At 37.9% G+C, this 27,044-nt stretch overlaps 1 protein-coding gene across 3 annotated transcripts in view; it reads right to left on the reverse strand.

Moving 5' to 3' along the window:
* Window positions 1–410: 410 nt before the first annotated feature.
* The window catches only part of LOC124795026 (peroxisomal acyl-coenzyme A oxidase 3-like), a 139,944-nt gene continuing 113,310 nt past the window's right edge, over window positions 411–27,044 (reverse strand). For all 3 annotated transcript variants that reach the window (XM_047258797.1, XM_047258798.1, XM_047258796.1), the window contains exon 13: window positions 411–862. In XM_047258797.1, coding sequence (XP_047114753.1) covers window positions 609–862 — 254 coding nt within the window. In that variant the 3' untranslated portion in view covers window positions 411–608. The remainder of the gene's footprint in view (window positions 863–27,044) is intronic.

Here is a 27,044-nt window from a genome sequence, read left to right on the forward strand (position 1 = left end):
TACATTGTCTACTCAAACATATTAATTCTTCTTATCTCTTGTTTATATTTGTTCTAAAGACTTTTGGGAACAGGCTGCTCTTGGAGTGTGAGGAAAGCAAATTTGAAATAAAATAAATGTCTCAATGCATTGGCAAAGTAAACCAGTTATTAATCATTAGTAAATATTTTGGTGATCGGCTTTTATGTTTCTCAAATGTTTCAGTTATGTGGAGCATAAGATACAAAAGAAGAGAAAATTGCACAAAAATTGATGGAAATCACACCATTTACAAATATATCTTTATTTTTAATACTTCAATCAATGAACATTTATTTTAACAATACAAATGATAACACCCTTTTCCTTCAAGTGCTTTATAAAAATATAGGACACACTTTTAATACATGAAAATGAATACTCATTCAAGATACAAAAAACACATTCTGTTATTTTATTTACAAAGGTATTTTTGTACTAAAATATAAAAATTAGAAATATTTCCTTACACAGGGCTATCATGGAAACAAAGTAAATATGTACAAGTAAAAATATCAAAATGGATAATTTTTCAAGCAATTATATTATTGTACTGAAAGTACGGAAATATATGCTTGCTTTTGCAATGATTACAGTTTACTTTGTTGGAATGTCATCTCATCCCAACCAGATGGTCGTTCAAATGTCTGAGGTTTCTGGAATAGATGTGTCTGCAGGTTTTGATAAATTTTACCATCTGATTTTCCCAGTATGGAATTTAAAATGAAATCTGGTGGTGCTATGGCATCAGCTAAAGAGACAGCATCATTTTTCAGCTGAGCACACAGAGAAAGAATGCCTTCATGTAGCATCTCAGATGCTTGAGGACCTCTTATATATCCTCCTGAAATTTACAGAACAGAAATATTTCATTAAGATAACACTTACTTCATTTTGCAATGAACAGGAAAGTAGCTTGAACACCCAGGAAGTTACTAATGACACTCAAATTTATGATTACCCTACATTATGAAGAATAATGGAAATATTAAGAAATAAACTAACGTGCAACAAAAATTTTATAGTAACAATAAGAAAATAGGAAACAGTGCTTCACATCACTACTGAGTTATAAACTACAAATAATAGCATGCATTTGCTAGTGCTAAATTAGTGACTGAATTTTTATTATTAGATGCCTCAACCGACTGCTTCCTTCAAAAAGAGTCCAAGCCCATTGCTGTCCTCAGTCTCAGAGTACTGTGGAACTGTGATGTCAGAAGTTTGATTACATTCCCATCACTCACAAGAGGCATGATTCCCATTACTCACATGAGGCCTGCTTTATGAGAAATGCACCTAGAAGTTCTCAAGTGCCTCTAGAGTGCTCTCTCGTTTCATATTCTTCAAGAGATATATAAAACTATTCTAATGAAGTTGAGCATAATATGTAATTTACTTTCAATGGTTTTAAACTAGTTGCATGGCATAGTAAAAACTGTGATGTATGCTCTTCGATGGATAAGCAAATCAATGTACTGGTCTAAGTGCAATCTGGTAACCTTGCAAAGTCAAACAATACATGAGTGATGGTTGGTTGGTTGGTTGGTTGTTGTTAAAGGACTAAACTGTGAGGTCATCAGGCAATATCAGTCATTTGATTTGAACTGTATCATTTGTTTGGCTTGAGTAGAAAAGAGCTGTGCTAAACATTACACTTGAAGTGCATACCGATGGCAACGAAAAGGAAACCGGTAGGTTGATAATATTTAATGGATGTAACAGAAAATAATGTGCTGTGTCATATTTTTTTATCACTTGATATCTTGAAATATAACATGCATGTTTTGCCATTTAAAGAAAATGTATTTTTTCAAGGCAATAAGGTATCTAAGACTAGTGGTTCTTCCTCTTTGTATGTTGACTAATAATAATAGTGTATACATTAGAGATAAAATCTTTTGGTTGTGACATCATAAATATACTATCCACTAAATCATTTTATTTATAGCAACTTTATACATTATATTTACTTCCTTACATACTTCACTCTTCTCTACATTCATATACACCGAGTGTAAAATTCTGAGAATTTAGAATCTATGTGTTGAGGTATTGACAGCTATTTTTTGTTTACTCCTTTGCACTGTAATTCGGTGGTGATTATATGTTCTGCGATATGCATGGTTGTTATGCACATACAATTAATTAATAAAATCTTATTTCAGAAAGCTTTCATGTTTATATTAAAAAATGCTTAACAGAAGGTTATGGGTCCAGGCACAGGTGTGAAAGTTAGGTTTTATAAATGTTAACATCATAATCGTGTGTGAAAATCCAGAATCAGTTTCGAAGTTATGCATGTGCCGATCATTCATTTTTTTCCGACTGATCATTTGTGTGTGCAGACTGATGTTTTTCTCTTTGCCAATGATGGAAGGATGCTTCACAATGTCAAGCTATGTAATAGTTCAGTGACCTGCATGGGAGGTGGTGGCTTAATAGCAGAGACTACTGGAAGTGTTGACCTAAACTTCTATACTGGTGATAAAGCAGCAGAAGTAGAAGCATCTGACATCATTCATATCCCAAACTGAGCTATAAATTTACTTTCAGTTAGTAATATTGTGAGAAAATGGCATAAAGTGATTTTTAACAAAAAACAGTGGATTCATCTAAATGCAGAAGGTGAACTAATTACCAATGCAATGCCTAAGAATGGCATCTATTGTTAGAATACAAATGAAATGAATTGGTGCTACTATACAGAAGATAGTGGATTCTTATGGCATCAGAGGCTAGGGCATAGGGATTGCAAAAGTATGCTGAAGTTGTCAAAGGTTTCAATGGAACTAGATGAAGATATTGTGGTTAAGGATCCCTGTGAGTTGTGCATATGGGAAAACAGTCACGTCTTCCAGTCAAACCTAGCGAAAGGTATTCTAAACACATCTTAGACTTAGTACATTCTGATTTGTGTGGGAAAATGGAGACAGCATTTATGGTTGGAAATCATTATTCTGTCACATTCATTGATGATTTTTTAATTTGTTTATTTCTTGAAGAAAAAAATATGGGGTAACACAGATATTTAAAAACTTCAAAGCCATGGTGGAAAAGCAGACAGGCACAAATGTCAAGAAGTTCCAGTCTGACAATGGAGAGGAGAATGTCAATGATGAACTAAAAATATTTCTATCTTCTAAAGGTATCACCCACCAGCTTACAGAACATTACAGTCCACAGCAAAATTGTCTTGCTGAGAGAGCTAATAGAACATTGGTTGAACAAGCTCATACCATGATTTTTGATACTAACCTACCAAAGGAATATGGGGCTGAAGCTGTCTTCAGCTTTATACCATAGCCAAAGCCTTGCAGACGAACAAAAATTACATGAAGCGAAATGTAGTGTGATGAGGGCTATGCGAGAGGTGTTCAATGAATTCAAAAGTAAAGTTCTATGTACTGACTTGACAGAAAACCTAAGAAGTTTTGGTCTTATGTTAAAACGGTAGGTGGATCAAAACAAAATGTCCAGACACTCTGTGACCAAAATGGTACTGAAACAGAGGATGACAGACTAAAGGCCGAAATAATAAATGTCTTTTTCCAAAGCAGTTTCACAGAGGAAGACTGCACTGTAGTTCCTTCTCTAGATTGTCGTACAGATGACAAAATGGTAGATATCAAAATAGACGACAGAGGGATAGAGAAACAATTAAAATCGCTCAAAAGAGGAAAGGCTGCTGGACCTGATGGGATACCAGTTCGATTTTACACAGAGTACGCAAAGGAACTTGCCCCCTTCTTGCAGCAGTGTACCATAGGTCTCTAGAAGAGCATAGCGTTCCAAAGGATTGGAAAAGGGCACAGGTCATCCCCATTTTCGAGAAGGGACGTCGAACAGATGTGTAAAACTATAGACCTATATCTCTAACGTCGATCAGTTGTAGAATTTTGGAACACATATTATGTTCGAGTATAATGACTTTTCTGGAGACTAGAAATCTACTCCGTAGGAATCAGCATGGGTTTTGAAAAAGATGGTCCTGTGAAATCCAGCTCGCGCTATTCGTCCATGAGACTCAGAGGGCCATAGACACAGGTAGATCCCATGTTTCTTGACTTCCGCAAGGCATTCGATACAGTTCCCCCCAGGCGTTTAATGAACAAAGTAAAAGCATATGGACTATCAGACCAATTGTGTGATTGGATTGAAGAGTTCCTAGATAACAGAACGCAGCATGTCATTCTGAAATAAGAGTGATTTCAGGTGTGCCGCAGGGGAGTGTCATAGGACTGTTGCTATTCAAAATATACATAAATGACCTTGTGGATGACATCGGAAGTTCACTGAGGCTTTTTGCAGATGATGCTGTGGTGTATCGAGAGGTTGTAACAATGGAAAATTGTACTGAAATGCAGGAGGATCTGCAGCGAATTGACGCATGATGCAGGGAACGGCAATTGAATCTCAATGTAGACAAGTATAATGTGCTGCGAATACATAGAAAGATAGATCCCTTATCATTTAGCTACAAAATAGCAGGTCAGCAACTGGAAGCAGTTAATTTCATAAATTATCTGGGAGGATGCATTAGGAGTGATTTAAAATGGAATGATCATATGAAGTTGATCATTGGTAAAGCAGATGCCAGACTGAGATTCATTGGAAGAATCCTAAGGAAATGCAATCCGAAAACCAAGGAAGTAGATTACAGTGTGCTTGTTCGCCCACTGCTTGAATACTGCTCAGCAGTGTGAGATCCGTACCAGATAGGGTTGATAGAAGAGATAGAGAAGATCCAACGGAGAGCAGCGCGCTTCGTTACAGGATCATTTAGTAATCGCGAAAGCGTTACAGAGATGACATATAAACTCCAGTGGAAGACTCTGCAGGAGAGACACTCAGTAGCTTGGTACGGGCTTTTGTTGAAGTTTCGAGAACATACCTTCACCGAAGAGTCGAGCAGTATATTGCTCCCTCCTACGTATATCTCTTGAAGAGACCATGAGGATAAAATCAGAGAGATTAGAGCCCACACAGAAGCATACCAACAATCCTTCTTTCCACAAACAATACGAGACTGGAATAGAAGGGAGAACCGATAGAGGTACTCAAGGTACCCTCCGCCACACACCGTCAGTTGGCTTGCGGAGTATGGATGTAGATGTAGATATCAATTATTTGCCATCCATCACACTTGGAGATAAGATGCCATATGAACTTTGGCATGAGACAAAGCCTTGCTTATCACATTTGAGAATTCTTGATTGCCATGCAATGGTTCACATTCCAAAACATCATCAGAAGAACTGGGATAAGAAGTCACAGAAGTTGACATTTGGAAGCTACTGTCAGGCAAAAGAAGGCTATCAATTCATCAATATGGATACTGGCCAGATAATTGTCAGTAGGGATTTTAAATTCCTGGAGGATGAGAATTTCACAGGTTCAAAGACAGAGGAACCTAAGACCACAAACACCTTTGCATTGGAACAAGAAGCACTTCTTCAGGACATCAATACTTCACAAACTGATGGAGAAGTTAAATAAGAAAACAGTGATAATGAACACTTTTATGGCTTTGACAGTAATCCAATACAAACTGAAACTCAAGATGAGATTCATGAGAATCAAAACATAGTTCAAGAGGTTCCACTTCAAAGGACAAACAGAGAACGAAAACCCAAGACATGGGCTGATCATGTTACTTACTATTTGAAAGAAGGACTTCCAAGTGAAAACACTGATGTCAAAGAAGCCTTGGAAGGGATAAATAATGAAAAATGCAAAAAAGCAATGAAGACAGAATTCTTATCTCTAGTTTGTAATTACACATTTGAAGAAGTAGAACTACTCAGGGGACACAAACCTCTCCAGATTAAGCGAGTATTAAAAATACAGCCAAAATACGTCAAAAACATTTAAGGCATGTCTATTGGTAAAAGGATGCACTCAAGTTCAAGGTGTTGATTATCAGGAAACCTTTGCACCAGTGGTCAAGCATGTATCCATTTTGATATCTCTTGTCTACAGCAGCTCGAGAGAACCTGGATCATGTTGACATCACTGCTGCTTATCTCTACTGAGACTTAAATGAAGAAATTTGTGTCATTCCATTACAAAATTTTGCAACGTCTGGAAAAGTATGGAGGCTGAAGAAAGCTGTTTATGGACTCAAACAGGCTGGTAGGAATTGGAATCAAAAAATTGATGAGGTGTTAAGAAAATCGAAATTGAATAGATCAAACACTAGTCCATGTATTTATTTTCAGAGAGGTGGCACCAAACCAGTCATCATAGCTTTATGACATGCTATTATTCTCAAATGACAGAAGTGTTTTGAATCAAGTCAAAAGTGCCTAGGCATGGAAATTACAAGGGATCATGAAAAAGGAAAATTTTGGATCTCCCAGAAAATCTATGTAAAAGAAAGCTCTGGAAAAATTTGGAATCACTGAAGTTAAGCCAGTATCAACAACACTTGAACTTGGTTTGGGCTCTGAAGCAGTAGAATCAAGTGATATCAAAGTACCTTACCAAGAGGCAATAGGAAGTCATTTCCTATGGCCAAGAGGCAATAGGAAGTCTAAAGATCTGACATGTGTTTCACTGCAAATCTCCTTAGCAGATCTAATCATTGTTTTAAAAAAGATTCATTGGTTGTCAGCAAAAGATTGTTTAGATAATTAAAGAGAACCATGGACCCCAAGCTAGAATTTTCTAGAGGTGGTAACAAAAGAATAATGGCCTTCATGATGCAGATTGGGGAAATAAAATAAATGACAGGCGCTCAATAACTGGTTCAGTCATACAGTTGCAAAACTCTTTATTTTCATAGTCTAGTAGAAAACTGTTGCACTTTCTACTTCTGAAGCTAAATGTATGACCTTTGCATCAACTGTTCAAGATTTATTGTGGTTAAGACAACCTATGTCTGAGATAGATCCAAAAAGTGTCATAAAGTTGCTTAGTGTATTGTGATAATAAAGGAGCCATTCAGTTAGCCAAGAATCTAGTGGTATATAGATATAAAGTATCATTTTATAAGAAGGCATGTTGTGTCAGGTGTTAGTAATGTTGAGCATCTGCCTTCTGAAGAAATGTTATCTGATGCTTTCACAAAATGACCTAGCAACTTCAGACATGAAACATGTGTAAGAAACTTGGCCTTGTGAAATAAGAGAAAGAGTAACTGTCCACTTAGACTTTATACTTTGTGTTGATGTCAGTTTAATGTAAATTGATATTGCCAGCCTTTTATTGTTTATCCCTTTGCATTGTAATTACTAGGTGATTATGTGTCCTGGGGCATGTAGTAGTTGTTTTGCACATACTGATTAATTAATAAAACACCATTTCAGAAAGCTTTCATGTTTATACTATAAAATGCTTAACACTATGCCTTGATTGTGTATATATATATTTTGCATGATTATGGAGACTGTTATTCTTTGTTCTGTAGTCTGTATAATACAATGGTTAGTGTAACTGTGTTTAACATGATAATGTGTACAATAAATCTTACATTTCCAATCAGATACTACCAGAAAATTACTCTGCCAACTGATTATATATATGAAAATGTCTGCTTGTGTCTGTGTATGTACGGATGGATATGTGTGTGTGTGCGAGTGTGTACCTGTCCTTTTTTCCCCCAAGGTAAGTCTTTCCGCTCCTGGGATTGGAATGACTCCTTACCCTCTCCCTTAAAACCCACATCCTTTCGTCTTTCCCTCTCCTTCCCTCTTTCCTGATGAGGCAACAGTTCGCTGCGAAAGCTTGAATTTCGTGTGTATGTTTGTGTTTGTTTGTGTGTCTATCGACCTGCCAGCACTTTTGTTTGGTAAGTCACATCATCTGTGTTTTTTTTATATATATATATATATATATATATAATGGAAGGAAACATTCCACGTGGGAAAAATTATATATAAATACAAAGATGAGGTGACTTACCGAACAAAAACGCTGGCAGGTCGATAGACACACAAACAAACACAAACATACACACAAAATTCAAGCTTTCGCAACAAATTGTTGCCTCATCAGGAAAGAGGGAAGGAGAGGGGAAGACGAAAGGAAGTGGGTTTTAAAGGAGAGGGTAAGGAGTCATTCCAATCCCGGGAGCGGAAAGACTTACCTTAGGGGGAAAAAAGGACAGGTATACACTCGCACACACGCACATATCCATCCACACATACAGACACAAGCAGACATATTTAAAGACAAAGAGTTTGGCCCAAACTCTTTGTCTTTAAATATGTCTGCTTGTGTCTGTATGTGTGGATGGATATGTGCGTGTGTGCGAGTGTATACCTGTCCTTTTTTCCCCCTAAGGTAAGTCTTTCCGCTCCCGGGATTGGAATGACTCCTTACCCTCTCCTTTAAAACCCACTTCCTTTCGTCTTCCCCTCTCCTTCCCTCTTTCCTGATGAGGCAACAATTTGTTGCGAAAGCTTGAATTTTGTGTGTATGTTTGTGTTTGTTTGTGTGTCTATCGACCTGCCAGCGTTTTTGTTCGGTAAGTCACCTCATCTTTGTATTTATATATATATATATATATATATATATATATATATATATATATATATATTCACAGAGCTGAATTCGCATATGAGCAGTGCCTTCTCTCGCTTCTGGCTACTTGAAGCATGGCTCTTTGCCGTATGAGCAGTAGCAGCAAGTAGTCAAAAGCTACCCGGAAAAATTTCTCTGGTGCACCCAAGCTGCCAGATTCGTGCATGTGCAGAGCAAGCTGAGTTATAGTGGGGGGTCATTCTCCACATGACCTGTGTATATGTTTCAGGAAATTGTTGGTGTCTCTTCATTTAAAGCTCCCACGTCAAATGAAAACAAAACAGATTTCTGTGGCGGGAAGTCATCAAGTGAATTAATATACATTCTCATAATAATGAAAGACTAAAATAAGTTAGTAGTTTCAATTTTCTGATTTTATATTATTTCCACATTATTAGCAATCAACTATTAATGTCTTAATTAAGCTATTTCCGTCAGTTTTGTAGAGAAATTTACTTCTATTAATTTTTCGGCTGAGGCAGTTACTTTATTTGAAACTGAGGCAGTTACTTTATTTGAAACTAAGTGTTTCATTCCGCACTATTGGCTACTTTCAACTTCGTTCAATTTCAAGTGCAAATTTTCATTTTCCAGAACGAATAACATAACACCATAATAAAGAACCAAATTTGAGAATACATTACTGGACCTCCAACAAAATTGGTATCCCGAAAACCACATACAAAAGCTGAATATCAAGTACTTCAGAGTGCATCTGGACATAGAAATGTGCAATTAGAGCGGAATGAAGCATTTTAGTATGGTTTATGAAATTCTGATACTGCTGGAGTAGTCTCTGGTGTCTTGTTCCTCTTAAGACACTGTAAGATCTCTTAATGCTATATATGTACGAACACACATAAACATTGACTTGAAGCTGACTAAGCAGGCAAATTTGGTCAGTGGTTTTGAACTAAATATTTTGTTTCAAATATATTGACAGCTGTAGCAGAATTTTACAAATCTGAGTTCCATGAAACACAGTGTTTTCCGATCACAAGACTCTAGGCCTGAAGCTATTTCTCAATTTGTGTTTACAACTTAAATTTATAGGATGTCATTCTATGCTAAATTGTAGACTGGCAGCATACCGTGTTTTATCATTTCAACTCCCCACATGGCTTTACATTTATTCCTAGAGTAGAATATAAACTGTCAGTTGTACAATTTCTTTGCCTCACAGACAACCTTTTTAATTTTTAACACATTTTGAAATAGTCATGAAATTTATTGTCACTTATTTTGGTGTAAGCTACACAAGGAACTTCTCTTTGTTTGTTTATTTATTTATTTTGAAATTTGTATTCCTTCTTACAAGTTTCTTTCAGTGCTGTGTAGATGTAAATGTGATTGCAAATGCTACATAACAATATTGCAGAGTACCAATTAAAAAAGAAATCTGTCAAAGTCACCACATAGCAAAATGTTATGGTACTTTGAGCTGTAGAGTCTAGTTTTGAAATGATATTATGCCAAGAACTGCTTCCTTATTTGCATCCTTAATCTGGGTGGGATATGATAAAACAATTGCTCTAAGTACATCTCTGTATGTCCTCTCAACAACATGCAGCAGGGCTGCACATGGTCACGTGATGCCCCACCACGCACGAAATTCCACACAGAAATGTGATGAAAAGCACACGAGCAGAGCAAGCACCAAGCACGGGCTGCCTATATCACCATAGCTGTGCATGTGCAGTACAGCCTGTTGTCTGGCGTTGTCAGGCAACTGCTCAAACGAACCTTATGTGAACATATCTAGAACATGAGGAATTTTGGGACTGTGTCAGTGGCAAAATAACGGATGTAACTAGAGTTTGTACAGTGAGAGCAAAATTATACTTTCTCTCCATCCGTCAATATATGTTCAGTTGCAAGACATGTCTACAGCTAAAGAAGTGTGGAACAAGCTAAAGCAAGTCTATGAAGATTCTAGCCTGTTCCAATGAATAGGTTACTAAAGACACTGCTGACAACGAGACTAGAAAATTGTTTGTCAGTCGAAGAATGTGTGTCAAAGATAATTTCCATGTCACAAAAATTAAATGGCTTGAGCTTCAAAGTTAAAGAAGAGTGGATTGTGTGTATGCTGCTTGCAGGACTGTCAGACTAATATAAACCTTTGATTACAAGTTGGGAAAATTCAAACTTGCCAATCAAAAGAGACACCATAAAAAGTAAATTATGGTAAGAAATAAATGACAATGCCTGCAATAAACAAATGACACATGATGCAGCTCTTCAAGTCACCAAGAAAAAGAGTGATGTTACCTTCAAAAAAGGTCCAAAGTGCTATAACTGCAACAAGTATGGGTATTTAGCAAAAAATTGTCACAGCAAAAGCAAAAAGATACAAAAACTTCAGTCAACACAGCATTCTTTTCAAACGCAGCTGCATGTTAAGATGCACAGACAGAATGGTATGTCGACTGGGCACATTAGAACACGTCTACATACCCATGTGATGAAACTAATTGAAAAACAGTGATAGACTTGCAAGCTGTAATAGTGAAGATGATAAGTTACCTATAAAAGGCATAGGCACAGGATCTTCATTTGTAGATGTTTTCACAGTCAACTAGAAAGGCAAAATTAAAGTAGAGGATATTCTGTATGTGCCTCAGCTAAGCACAAATCTACTATCCATTAGGAAAGTAGTAGAAAAAGGTCATTCAATATTATTTAACAAACAAGGCTGCCCATTCACAATACATTAAAAATGTGGTTGTTACTGCATCATTATCAGATGGTATGTACCAACCAGACCAACCAAATGACCCAATTTTTTAAGAAAAATCAGTATTACAGTCAGATAACACAGACTTGTGGTGTAAAAGACTAGATCATCTGCATTCTGAAGCTATGCATGCACCTTGCAAAGGCCCGGCTAGCAGAATTTCATTTGAGGGAGCAGTTAATACTCCTTGTGCTATTTGGTTAGAGGGAAAACAAACACAATCTGGCTGGAGAGCTACTTCACTCAGATTTTTGTGGGCCAATGCAAACTGAGTCAATTGGAGGAGCCAAGTACTTCTTTACTTTAATTGATGATTGTTCCAAGAAAGTATTTGTATAAATGCTCCGAAATAAAAATTAAGTGACACAGCTAACTTGAGACATCTAGTTAAAAGGCAAAATAGAAAAAGGATCAGCACTCTACACACAGATAATGGCACAGAAAATGTGAACGATAAATTGATAAACTTTTTCAGACAAGTAGGGATCAAACAAGAGACCACAGCATCACATACAGCACTACACAATGCTAGAAAAAGCAAGACGCCTGCCTTTGAAGCAAATTTGCCAAATAAATTCCATACAGAAGCAGTTTCTGCTGCAGTCCATTTAATATCTCTGACTACGGCATGAAAAAGCAAGGGTCCAGAAGGAGATTGGACAAACAAGAAGCCAGGTCTTTGATATCTCAAAATATTTGGAAGCAAGTCCCATGTTCACATTCCGAGGGCCAACTGACGAAAATACGACGGAAAACATTTTGAATCTATTCTTGTAGGATACTGTGAAAAATCAAATGCATACAGGATTTTTAAACCTAACAGCCAGAGAATCATAAAAAACGAGGACATTATTTTTGATGAAGGCACTTCTAAACACTATAAAGAAGAAACTGAGTCACGAAAACTAAGTCAACTGTTTCTCCCACTGACAGAAAAGAACCAAAATGAAATAATGACTGAAGTCAAAGAATTTGAATCAAAATGTGAGACAGTCACATCAAGTGGTAGTTCAAGGAATATAAGCTGCAGTGAAGAACCAAGCCCAGATAATGCAAATAATGGTTTTGGGCAACCACAGCAACTTGAGTCAATACAAAAGTCATCCAGAATTCCAAAGCCAGAGAAGCTACATGACTTTGTAACTTCTCAATCTAAACAGTCATCCAACACCAACCCTTTGTCACTGGATGAAGCAATGATGTCCGACAATGCTGAAAGCAATACAAGAAAAGTTACAATCACACAAAGAGAACCACACATGGGAGTCTACTGTTTCACTTCAGATAAGGAACCTATAAATGTGAAACTGGTGTTTAAAACAAAGAAAGATTTGAATGGCCACACTGTACACTGTAAATCATGGCTAGTAATAAAGGGTTGTGCTCAGAAGCAAGGCCTGGATTATGATGAAACATATGCACCGGTTATAAGATGTAACTCATTAAGATATTTATTTGCTATGGCTGCTAAACATGATCATGACATTGGTCATCTAGATGTTCTCACGGCCTTCTTACAAGGTGAAGAGATTTGAATTTAGAATCTATACCTTGTTTCTGTGTTTATCTTTTGTATTGCTATGAATGCTGTTGTTCTTTATCCCATGGACTGTACAATACAATAGTTCATGTAACTGTGTTTAATGTGATAATGTGTGAAACAAATATTACATTTACAAGCAGACGCCACCAGCAAATTACTCTGCTAACAAAAATGTATTTGGACACCCTGCAGCTTGTAAGGAGATCGATCATTGTGTTAACAAATATGTGCCGCAGATTGTGGGTACTATTCATTGGACTGCTTTGTACAAGAAGCACTGGACTTGAAAGTAGTACGTCTGAGTAATAATTTAGGCTAGTGACAAGAATTCACAATGCACTATACCATGCACACAAAATTATGAACCTCCCATTTACTCTACGAAAACACCTCATATATTCATTTGAATCTGATTAACATGTTTAAGACTTCGCCTCCCTCTACTATAATTTTTACCCTCTACATTTTCCTCCATTACCAAACTGATAACTCCTTGATGCCTCAGGATTTGCCCTATCTACTAATCTCTTCATTTAATTAAATTGTACCATAAATTTCTTTTCTCTCCAATTTAGGTACCTCCTTATTAGGTAATCCTTATTAGCTAGTCTATCTACCCATCTATTCTTCATCATTCTTCAGTAGCACCACATTTAACTGTGATGCATGGCCACACTCTAGACAAATACCTCCAAAAAATATCAACACTTAAATTTATATTCTATGTTAACAAATTTCTCTTTTTAAGGATTTTTTTTTTTTTTTTTTTTTTTTTTTTGCATAGTCTCTGCTTCTCCATAATTAGCTATTTCTCTGTCCAAATAGCAAACTCACTTTTAGTGTAAAGTTTTCTAATCTAATTTTCTCTGCATTGTTTGATTTAATTTGACTACATTCCATCATTGTTTTACTTTCCTTAATGTTTACCTTAAAAACCATTTTCAAACCAACTGAAATTCCATTCAAATACTCTTCCAAGTGTTTTTATGACCCTAAAAGAATTACAATGTCATTGGTAAACTTCAAAATTTTTATTATTTCTTCCTGAACGTCTATTCCCTTTTCAAACTTATCCTTGGTTCTGTTCATCTCTTGTGGAGAACACACTCCCTATATTTTACCCTTGCTATCTTTACAATTTCAAAAAGTGTATTTGAATCAACAATACCAAAAGTTTTCTCTAAATCTACAAATGCTATAAACGTAAGTTTGCCTTCCTTTAACTTATATTTAGTCTTAAGATCAGTATTGCCTCTTCTGTAAATAATTCATTCCAATATTTAAACACTGGAAACTCTGGGCAGGAATATTAACAATGGAGGAAAGAAAGACTGCTACTTACCATAAAGATTACACATTAAACTGCAAACAGGCACAATTAAAAGACACTTACACATTAAGCTTTCGGCCACAGCCTTCATCCTGTGGACACTGTAGCCTCTATAGGAAGTACAGGATCTATCACTACTCAACTTGACTGTGAGTGGCATGTCAATGGTAGGTTTAAGCACCCTGTACAAGGTAGACAGGGAGCTAGGAGACTCAGGGTGTTACACCCACCCCCAATCAAAAAGTTTGAGGTGCTGACTTCCACTGAAATTGAGCAAATGAGACTCACTTCACCTGTTGGGGAAGTGCTGTGTCTCATGCCAAGGGGATGTTGTCATAAAAGAGTTGGAATCTATTAATCATTGGTGATTCAAATGTACACTGAGTAATGGTCCCCCTTTCGGAAATGGCAGCAAGGGATGGGAAGGAACAACAGATGCATTCAGTGTGTATGCCTTGGGGGCTCAATCAGCATGTTGAAGAGGCTGTTTTGGCACCTTCTGAAAGAAAAGGGTACAACCAACAGTAGAGTGTTCCAACTGAACATTGGAAAAAAGATGCCTGTTGTCTGAAGTCCAATGTCATACTTGGATGACTCTACAGACGCAGAGACTGTTGAGAAGATAACCTCACCCAACGAAGCTCAGAAGCTGAAGTGTTGTCCTTAGAATTGATCTCAAGCCCCTGTTCTGAGTAGAGTGGAACACTTGAACCACAGACTTCATAGACTCTGAGACAAGTTAGGTTGCGACTTTTTCGAATTGTGCCATAGTGTTGAGAACTGTAGGATTCTGCTAAAGGGGTCAGGTGTGTGCTACACACTGGCGACTGCTTGCCAACCAGGCACTTGATTGTTTGTGGTAGTGCACACAAATTAGGTGACTCTTCATCCAGTAGAGATAACAATAGCTGTAGGAGATCCAAAGAATTAGTCAAAGACCCAAAGAAATCTCCCCCCCCCCCCCTCCCCACCAACAAGAATTAAAACCATAGCGATTAACTGTGAAAGTATTCACAAGGTAGAGCAAGAGTTTATTGCACTCTTAAAAAGCAATGGAGTTCTCATAATTCTACATGCAAGAAACTAGTTAAAACCTGACATTGATAGTAGTCAGATTACTGCAGTAATTAAAGTGTATATGGAAAGGATAGGCTAATGAGAAATGGATATAGTGCATTTGCCACAGTAGGAAAAAAAACCTCAAGATTCTCTAAGATAGAAATTCAAGCTGCATGCGAAGTTTTCTGACCAAGACTCAAAGTTAACTCAGAAAGAAATATATTGGATCTAATGGCAACAAATAAACCTGACTTCTTTGAGGATGCCCACAACGAAATAGGTATCAGTGGCCATGAGACTGCTGTAGCAACAATGATTACTCAAGTATGAAGGGCAACTAAAACAAGAAGACAATTTATACGTTCGGTAAACTAGATAATGTAGCATATCGACCTTATTTGGTCAAAAAACATGCCAATGCAACAGAATCAGTTGCAGGCTTGCAAGAGTGTTATGTGTTGCAAAGCAAAATACAGCTGACAGGCTGGGTGCAGTACAGCAACAGCCAATGCTGCAATAATGTAGCGGAAGTACGGAAGCCTTTCCTTGCTTACCACCAAGGATATGTTTAGAGTAAGTGCCTTAAGTCCTAAGTCCTAAATGAACATAGTCTGGAGTGTATAAGTATTCAGACATTCATGCACTAAATGATTCTTGTCTCAATATCTCAGCCTACAACACAAGCCCGTGACATCTGGAGCGACATACTGGAATGCGTACCGTATCTAGTGATTGCTTGTTGCTGGTACCCCTCGTGTCCCATTCTTCTTCCTCCAGGATATCCATATTAGCAATCAACAACCCCTTTGTTAATTCTATGTTCTCTATGCTAAAATTATCTATAGAAACTGGCACCTTCTTTCACCCTTTATTTTATGTAGGCATACACAACTTCTTTTAAATAGGCAACCCACCTGATCTAATTCTTCATTTTCTTCTAACAGTTCCACAACACACGAAATTACAACTGGCAAGCTAGACTCATAGTGATTTCTCAGTAACCTTAGGTACACAATCATGCAAATTAAGTCTTAGTGTGGTCATTCACAGTTTAATCGGTTCATCTTTCGAGACCGACTCCCCTCACAACATGACTGCACTGACAATGGCTTCACCTGTGAAACATTTTTCCATCAAGTTCCAATCTACATCACTGAAGATTGATTATGGCACAATGCTGCTACAAGAAATCTAATCCCAGAATCATGTCGTAGCCCTCACTAATGTGTGGCACAATCTCTACATATTGTTTAAATTGGACCCTATCCAGGTAAAAGTCTGTGTCCAACAATCCTAATAGTGTGACATCTGTATCTCCAACTCCATGCAATCTGTACCATGCTGTGTCCCATTGCTTACATCTCACCAAATCACTCCTGGTGAATGACACATGCATCCCTGTGTCCAATAATATCCAGCAACCCTTTTTTCCTGCTATTCCTCCACTACTGCATATGATTTTGAGGCATTCAGTCTTACTGGGAAAGACCATAGGTGGACCTGAGGTTCCTTGTGGTGTTTAACACATTATTCTTCCCAAGTCCTCTACTTCTAAAATTATTACTTCCTCTTACTTCATTCACATCACCCTGAGGCTCGCGACACTGCCTCCTTACATGCCCCCTTCGTCCACACCTGAAACATTTTATATTAGCTGCAAACACTGTCTGCTTACCCTGCATACTAGTCGACAAATTAATCTCCTTACACTCTACAGCTAACTGCACCACTGCCCGCAAATCCGTCGTATCCTGTCCGCACACGTCTTGACATCTCTTCCTCCGCTCAGCTTTGTGAAAAATAATTTCATTCACTGCAGCATCATGTCCTAATATAAGAGTCATGCACTGAATCTGTGCAGCCCACCTGGGACTGTAGCCTTGACTGCCAGTCGAGCCACATCGGGCCCCACTGGACCATGTGGTGCCCCACCAGAGCTCGTATCTGTCCAGGCGCAGCCAAGCTGCTCGTCAAGTCACGTGCCCGTCAGGCAACACACTGTAGCAGATGCGAAACGAAAACTCTGTTGTGACTCTTCAAGCTTTCCCGGCGGATATGTTGTAAATAGTCTTCACAGGTTTGCTGCCGGATCACGTTTTGCAAATTCTAAAATAGTTCCTCGGAGCAACTGTCCGACATCTTCAGGTGGTTCAACCTTGCTGGTGGCTAGGTAAGACTGATGGTATCTGCACGTCAATGCCCTGTTTCAAGAACATGCACGCAAAGAATGCGAAGGTACAGAAATCACAAATGTGCAATGATTTGCAGATAGACGGTGCCACACTCAAATGTCCTGTGCTGAAAATTGCAGAGCAGCACCCTTGCACAGGCACCTTACGCTGTGCTTACTAACAGTGCAGTCAGATGTTACTCACGAAAAATTTATGAAAAGACAGAAGTTTTATCCCCGGCATCATGTTTCTGGGATTATGTCATTAAGGAAGCAATACATATCCATACAGCCGATAATCTCATTATTAGGGATGCGGGATTTCAACTGAGCACAGCCTGGAACCATGCATTGGCTGCTATTAAATCATGACACAAAAATCAAGATTTTTTGATAACAGACCCATCATAACATTGGTCTAGTACTTTTTTTTTTTTTTTTTTTTTTTTTTTTTTTGTGAGTAATGCCTGGCCGCACTGTTGGGAAAGACAGTGTACAGCGTATACAATAGAGCAGCTCTGTGATTTTTGGCAGAGGGTGTTTGAGTGTGGCACCATCTACCTGCAAATCACTGCACATGCATAATTTCCACACCTGTGCATGTTAGAGAAACGGGGCATCAACTTGCAGATACTGTCAGTCGTACCTAGCCACCAGCAAGGTTGAACCACCTGAAGATGTCCGACAGTTGCTCCGAGGAAATATTGTGGAATTTGCACAAGGTGATATGGCGGCAAACCCGTGAAGACTATTCTGTTGCTTGTAATTATTAAATCAACTTATTGTTAGGTGCATGAAAAAAATCTCTATACTTTAAAATTCTGTAAAAATAGTTAACTTTATTAATGGTCATCCTACTAATCAGCAAATTTTTATAACACCAACCAAAGTATTTAAAAATTTTTATTGGCTAACATGAATGTAAGATGGGTTTATCGCAGTAGAACTGTTCTCACATTGTATGATGTTTATCTTTTTCTAACCAGACTTTGACAGGGAAACACCTTACCCTATCAAAGTTTGGCTTCCGACTGTAGCTTATTTGACATAAATTTTGTTAAAAAATAAAGAGTTGAAATTTGTACTTCGCAGACCAAACACAAACCTGTGTAATGTGCAAGACCTTATGAATCATGCATTAAAAGCCTTACAGTTTGGGAAATCTGTCTGAATTCCAATCAAACTGAGTGCTTCATGATTACCTAGTACAAATTCATCATGATAATGTCAAGAATAAAATAAAGGAACATTTGAAGGGATCTGGAAAAATTTCAAACACTGTTTCTGTACTCTATCTAGTATTGACAACCGGAATTGCAATCACTTGGAACAGACAATAATTTTGGAATCCACGTGAATTGTAAACTGAGACAAGCAGTTCCTTGAAATTTCAAGTGACTAAGTTACAGACAATAAATTTTTGTCATTGATAAGTTTCTGGTTAAGCTTAAAGACAAAGTTTCCAATGCTATTAAATAAAGGGGTAACAAATTCATTGCCTGTCTCATACACATATCTGTGCGAAAAGGCTTTTCCTTCTTGCACATATCAATTAAACTCTCTGCCTGAATGGGCCACGAAGGCCCAATGGTACCGACCTGTCACTGTGTCATCCTCAGCCCACAGACATAACTGAATGTGGATACGGAGAGGCATGTGGTCAGCACACCACTCTCCCAGCCATATTCTTACACATATACAAAAAAATAAATCCAGAAACAAACTTCATAGCAAAAGTAATCTGAAACTGTCTTTACCTTCTGTGGTTCCTGATTTCAAAGTTATATCACATGCAAAGCGGGTTGATCTCCCTCAACAAATTCCAAGGAATGAGCCAGTCAGTTCCATAATGAAAACTTTTAAATTAACAGAAAAGTATAAAATACTTGAATATTACATACTAGAGCTACCCATTGTGCAAAAGCTTCATAAGCCCTTTTGAAGCACTATAGGTGGAATGTAAAGCATTAAAAAAGCATTAGCTTTGAATTCAATTACTTCCATAGTAAGTACTTTTTTGTGTTACATCCATCATTTTACATTATAATGGAAAATCCAGGATGGAATTTAACAATATTATGAAAAGGAAAGCTGCTACTCACTGTAGAGTGGAGAAGATGAGTCACAAATAGGAGCAACTGTCACAAATTCAGCTTTCAGCCAGTAAGGCCTTAGTAAAAAATAGACGACACACTCACACACACACACACACACTCACTCACTCACTCACTCACATTCCTACAAACGCACCTCACACACACGACTGCAGTCTCAGGCAACTGAAACCACAATGAATGTGACAGTATTTTTTATGTGCCTATCTGCAACTCAGCATTTCCACTATATGGTGAGTAGCAACTTTCCTTTTCATAATATTGTTAATTTTAGGTTACGAGTTATTTTTCTTTGTAAAGGATCAAGAACACACTGTTCCTAGCACATCAAACCTTCACAATTCTCAAAGGAGTGTAGATGATTCAGAAAGCAATTCCGCACCCGCATGGCCAGTCAATTCTGCCATACCAGTGTTGCCTGCTTCCCCGTAGCACTGAGCCTTGCTGACACCCGGGCTGGGAAGGGTACCGTATTTACTCGAATCTAAGCCGCACTTTTTTTCCAGTTTTTGTAATCCAAAAAACCACCTGCGGCTTAGAATCAAGTGCAAAGTAAGCGGAAGTTCTGAAAAATGTTGGTAGGTGCCGCCACAAAAATAAATACTGGCGCCAAAACCTCTGTGTCAGTAAAAAAAAAAGTGGAAGACGAGCTTTTTTTCTCCGCACCGAGTTCTGACCACTGCATTTTCATACATTATCCAACAAAGTAAACACAAATTCTGTATTGTTCATCTTCGAATGTAGCAGCATTTCAATGTACTACAAAAAACCGACTGGCAAGACTCTTTGGGATGTTTGTCAACATGGCCAATTGAATGTTCTCAATTTTTTCCTACCTGTGAGAAGAGATTGTTGCTAACAGGAACTTTCATGAATTGTGAATCACATGTAGTATTCTCTACATCATAAGAATAATACAAATATAAACATTTTGCCATGTATTCTTTCGTGTTTGCTGCTATCTCATTTAAATCCTGTCTGCCTAATAAACTACGAAACTAGAGTGAGACAACAGCAACGTGGAAGAATATACATAAAGAGGAGTCTGCAAAGATTTTCAAACGGAGAAAAATTTTCACTGAACTCTCATTCAGAACATCTATCATACGCAGTCTATTATTTGGTTCTTGTTGATCATTGTAAGTAACAACAAATAGCAGTCTCTTTCCATTGTTTCGCTAATGAGACGATTCCTCTCTTTCTTTTTTTTTTTTTTTTAATTGTATGCGGCGGTAGCACGCATAAAAGCAAGCCATGCCGCGCGAGCGGTGACAGGCCATAAACACTCATTATCAGAATGTGGCAAACAATGCATTTTCAGCTTAAGAGTGACGTAAGCACCTATAACAAAGATAACGGCAGTTATCAGATTAAAGAAAAATAAGCAATCAATTCAAACTAGACGTAGCACGTGAAAAAGGAAGGGTACCCATATAAATACGGACGGAGCATCTGACGCATAGCAATGGCTACCTGGTAAAGCTTAACTGCTAAGCTTACGACTCGAACCAAACTACTGTAGCTGTATCGTCATTCATTCGACCTAAATTGTCTCTTATATTACAATGGACCAACTTTGTTTCGATTTGGAGGTGCAGCCTAAAACTTTTCTCTCCCCTTGAATTTCGAGTCTCAAATTTCAGGTGTGGCTTAGATTCAGGAAAATTTTTTTTCCTTGATTTCGAGTCTCATTTTTCAGGTGCAGTTTAGCTTCGAGTGCAGCTTAGATTTGAGTAAATACATTACCTGACAAGCCTTGGGCCTTGATGGTGCACAATAGCTTGCACCCCTATTGCCTGTACAGTTGAGCTCGAGTACCAGCAGTGCGGCAACAGGACAGAGCGGTCGGCCCAAGCCATGCCCGGGTGGGTAAATCTGGCACAATGCATGGCTCTGCCTAATACATAGGTACATCCACTAATTTTCCTTACCTGATCTGCTAAATATTCTACAGCTTCTGTATTGCTTTTAGGTATTTGTTGCATATAGTGTCTGCCCCTATTTTGTTTCGTACATCTCTGAATTAACCACTCCTTAAATTCTTTGAATGTTGTGGCTCCCTTAAGAGTTTATGTATACCCTAAATAAGTTAGTTTCCCCTGTTACTCTCAGTTTCGCAACACTCAATAATTCCTTATCAGGCCAACCTTCCATCAGAGCCAGATTTCCTAGGTCTCTCACAAAGGTTTGCACATCCTCAGTTGCCTTACCACAAAAAGAAGTGTTTAAACTTGCAACTGACAAATTACACTCTGTTGTGACAATTGTGATTCTACCGATCCATGCAGTTCTGTATTATCCACTGTTATTTGTGCTACTTTTTCTTCTAACATTCATTTTTATGTCAAATCATGAATCATTTCAACTGCCGGCATTGCCTAGCCATATGCCCGCAATGATTACATATATAACATTTTACTGGAACTGATTTCGTATATAACACTGAGTTACTCTCAAGGCTACACTGTGCACATTTAACAGGAACAAACCATTCATGTCTTCCATTACCTCTAAAACTATAGCAAATCCACTGGTTCTCTACTTGTAATAAAATCTACTTTACAAAATTCACAACCGTCAAATCTCTTTTCCCTGACTGAAATACAATTTCTTTTTTGACTCCCTGTACCACAGCCTGCAGATTGCTCTAAGAAGGCAACATCAATGTTCTGATACCAGTGTTAGATACTACATGGATTGTCACCCATGGAGAGTGAAATGAGATGTCAGGATAACAGTAGATTTATTCATTTAAATTCTTTATTCCAGCCCTCAGCCACAGAATGTCAAGAACAGCTTGGTAGAGGCATTCTGTTGCCTCTCATGCAAAACAGTAGATGCTCAGCATTGCTGACAGTGTTGATAGTGCAAAGAGCGGGGCTGAGCACAGCATCACTCGAATGCCACCATCAGTGACGTCTCTGGCTGCAGTTGACAATGGCCGTGAACTCCCTCCAGCAAGTGGGCAGCTCCCTGTTCTGATGGTTACTCTTTTGTAACTTAGGGTAGGCTGCCATGTCTTGTGGTCAAACAGCGGGCCCTGTACTGCATTCCTGGCTGTTGATCTGGGTGTCATGGACTTGTGGTATAGGATGTGATACTGAGACGAGGCCATTTAGTATACGAATGGCTAAGTGCTTATATGCTCCAGACTACATTCATTTAGGGCTTAAGGCAAGTACTCTAAACACTTCCGTGGTGACAACTGAGGAAAGGCTTCTGTCCTTCACACCCAGCTGGCACTACTTCACAATGCCTATCACTTTTGTTTTACTTTGCAATGCTTAACACTCTCACCCAACTCCAGCTGGCTCTGTTGCAACGCACTTCCACTCTGGTGCATTTTTTTACCGATTACGGTCGATAAGCCACAATGAAGGGCAGTAATGGCATGTTCCATTGCTGAACCTGGACAGGAGCACGTAGAAGATCTGTGGTTCAAGTTCATTAGAATAGTTGGTGATTCACCTGGCAGATATGTACCCAGTAGAACAGTTCATGGTGAGAAGATCCCTCCATGGTATATAGCCACTGCAGACAAACTTCTAAAGAAACAGAGATTACTGCATAATAGGTGTGAAACCGGGCAGGCATAGATTGAGAGATTCTGAATGAAAGACATTTGGCTGTCAAGAGGGCAATGCATGAGGGATTCAGTGACTGCCAAAGCAGAATTTTATCAAACGATCTCTCACAAAATACAAAAAAATTCTGGTCATATGTAAAGACTGCTAGTGGCATCAAAGTTGGTTTCTAAACACACATGGACAAGACAGGATTTAAAATTGAGATCAGGAAAGCAAACACAGAAGTACTGAATTCAATTTTATAAAGTTCTTTTAATAAGGAAATTCCAAGAGTTTTTCCACAAATTTAATTCTTACATAACTGAAAACAACAATGAAATACACATTAGTCAGTGGCTTATAGAAAAAGCTTAAATTGTTGAAACTGAACAAAACTCCTTGACTAATGGAATCCTTATCAGATTCTAGACCACTTTTAACCACAATGTACCACAGATCCTTCAAACAAAAAGCTGTGGCCAGTGGTTCATTAAAACACAGATCATATCTACAAGAACAGTAAGACAAGTGAGCCACAAACTACCATTCAATGTAGAATATATTCTGAGCTCAAAGATTACGAGGTGTCACAAACATGATTTTCTCCATGCCAACCAGGATGGATTCTGAAAACACTGACTATGTGATAATTAAATCGTGCTTTTCTCACAACATACTGAAACCCTTGTATCAAGATAGTTTTATTTATTTATTTATTTATTGTTCCGTGGGACCAAATTAAGGAGAAGTCTCCATGGTCATGGAACGAGTCAATACATGAAATTATAACACGATATTAGAAACAGATAAAATGAAATATAAAAAAACATATTCAGGTGACAAGTCGTAAGTTTAAATGAAGAAAATCAACAATGTAACACTGGAATTTGCTTAATTTTTTAGCTCTTCCAGGAGCTCCTCGACAGAATAGAAGGAGTGAGCCATGAAGAAACTCTTCAGTTTAGACTTAAAAGAGTTTGGGCTACTGCTAAGATTTTTGAGTTCTTGTGGTAGCTTATTGAAAATGGATGCAGCAGAATACTGCACTCCTTTCTGCACAAGAGTCAAGGAAGTGCATTCTACATGCAGATTTGATTTCTGCCTAGTATTAACTGAGTGAAAGCTGCTAACTCTTGGGAATAGGCTAATATTGCCAACAACAAATGACATTAAAGAAAATATATACTGTGAGGGCAATGTCAGAATTCCCAGATTTTTGAATAGGGGTCGACAAGAGGTTCTCGAACTTACACCACATATAGCTCGAACAGCCCGTTTTTGAGCCAAAAATACCTTTTTTGAATCAGAAGAATTACCCCAAAAAATAATACCATACGACATAAGCGTATGAAAATATGCGAAGTAGACTACTTTTCGTGTTGAAGTGTCACTTATTTCAGATACTGTTCTAATGGTAAATAAAGCAGCATTTAGCTTCTGAACAAGATCCTGGACATGGGCTTTCCACAACAGCTTACCATCTATCCAAACGCCTAGGAACTTGAACTGTTCTGTCTCGCTTATAATATGCCTATTCTGTCTGATCAAAATATCGGTTCTTGTTGAACTGTGAGTTAGAAACTGTAAAACTGAGTCTTACTGTGATTTAGCATCAAATTATTTTCCACAAGCCACGAACTTATTTCATGAACTACATTATTTGTTACTGTTTCAATATTACACACAAGATCCTTCACTATCAAGCTGGTGTCATCAGCAAACAGAAATATTTTTGAATCACCTGTAATACTAGAAGGCATATCATTTATATAAATAAGAAACAGCAGTGGCCCCAGCACCGACCCTTGGGGAACGCCCCACTTAACAGTGCCCCATTGGGACTGAACATCACTACCACTCTCAATATTGCGGAGAATTACCCTCTGCTTTCTGTTCTTAAACTAAGAGGCGAACCAATTGTAAGCTACTCCCCTTACTCCATAATGGTCCAACTTCTGCACTAATATTTTGTGGTCAACACAGTCAAAAGCCTTCGTTAAATCAAAGAAAACACCTAGCGTTCGCAACCTTTTATTTAATCCATCCAAAACCTCACAGAGAAAAGAGAATACAGCATTTTCAGTTGTTAAACCATTTCTAAAACCAAACTGAACATTTGACAGCAAATTATGTGAATTTAAATGCTCCAGTAACCTTGTATATACAACCTTCTCGATAACTTTAGCAAACACCGATGGCATAGAAATAGGTCTAAAATTGTCAACATTATCAATGCCTCCCTTTTTATAAAGTGGCTTCACTACCGAGTACTTTAATCGGTCAGGAAACTGACCACTCCTAAAGGAAAAGTTACAGATATGGCTGAGAACTGGGCTAGATACCCCGTCACATCCATGAGAGTTCTTGGTCTTTAGTGATTTAATTATTAACTCAATCTCCCTCTTGTCAGTATCATGGAGGAGCATTTCAGGTAACAGTCTCAGAACACTTTTTTCTAAGAGCACTATATGATTCCCTGTTGGGACTAGGTTTCTATTTAGTTCACCTGCTATATTCAGAAAGTGATTATTAAATACTGTACATATATGCGACTTATCAGTAACACAGACATTCCCACTACGCACTGAGTCTATATCCTCGACCTGTCTCTGCAGACCAGCAACTTCCTTTACGACTGACCATATGGTTTTAATTTTATCCTGACTCTTAGCTATTCTATCTGCATACCACATACTTTTTGCCTTCCTAATAACTTCCTAGTCAAGTAGATCCAGTATTTCTTGACTTAGTATTGCAGTACTTGACTTGGTACCACACCTAATTATTATCAAAGGTAAGATCATAAGAGATATCAGGCAAAATTTTTAAATGTACTGAGGCTTTCCCAGTTGGGACAACGCAGCTTGTTATCTCGGATGGAGAGTCATCGACAGACATAGAAGTAACTTCATGTGCATCCCAGGGTAGTGTATTTGGACCCTGGCTGTTCATATTGTACATTAATGGCCTTGCAGACAAAATTAATAGCAATCTCAGACCGTCTGCAGATGATAAAAATGGCTCTGAGTAATATGCGACTTAACTTCTGAGGTCATCAGTCGCTCTGCAGATGATACAGTTATCTATAACAATGTCTGAAAAAAAAAAGAACTGCACAAAAATTCCATCAGATCTTGGTGCAAAGGTTGGTAACTTGGTTTGAAAGTTCATAAACGTAAAATTTTCCACTTCACAAAATGAAAAGATGTCACAACTGGAATCGGTCAACTCCCACAAATACTTAGGTGTACAAATTTGTGGGGATATCACAGGGAATGATCATATAAGGCTCAGTTGTCAGTAAAGCAGTTGGCAGACATTGGCTCAATGGTAAATACTAGGGAAATGCAATCAGTAAACAAAGAAGATTGCTTATAAACACTTTTGGAACACATCCTAGAATACTGCTCAAGACGTGTGGGACTCGTACAAAAGAGGACTAACTGGGGTACAGAATGTATACAGAGAAGGGCCACATGAATGGTCACAGGTATGTTTGAGAGCTACTCCTCCATTGTTAATTTTAGTCCTACCGAAAGTACTTGCTAACACATATTCCTCATTATCCCTCCGGCAGGCGCACGTTTTTTTATTGCATGGGCAGTCGTACGACACATTTTGTGTGCCACTTTCGTTGCTCACTTCTATAGTTATTTTCATATGCTCTCACACTAGTCTTGATATTAATTGGGTTTTGTTTTTAGAGGTAAATATAGTATCACTCAAAATGATATTAATAATATCAAAATAACAATTTTTTTGTGTAATTAATACAAATAATTTATTGTGGGCACTTATTATGGGCACAGTGGAAAATACTAAGAAATAATGTTACGTATCTAGCCAAATATCTATATACTGTTGCTCACATAGTGGGAAAGAATGTTTCATTATTTAACATGGCTGTTAATTATTCTTTATTTAGAAAAGTTGATATACATCCAAACACATAAATGACACAGTTCTAAAAAATCTACATTT

This window comes from Schistocerca piceifrons, chromosome 4 (assembly GCF_021461385.2).
Source record: "Schistocerca piceifrons isolate TAMUIC-IGC-003096 chromosome 4, iqSchPice1.1, whole genome shotgun sequence".
Taxonomy (NCBI): Eukaryota; Metazoa; Arthropoda; class Insecta; order Orthoptera; family Acrididae; genus Schistocerca; species Schistocerca piceifrons.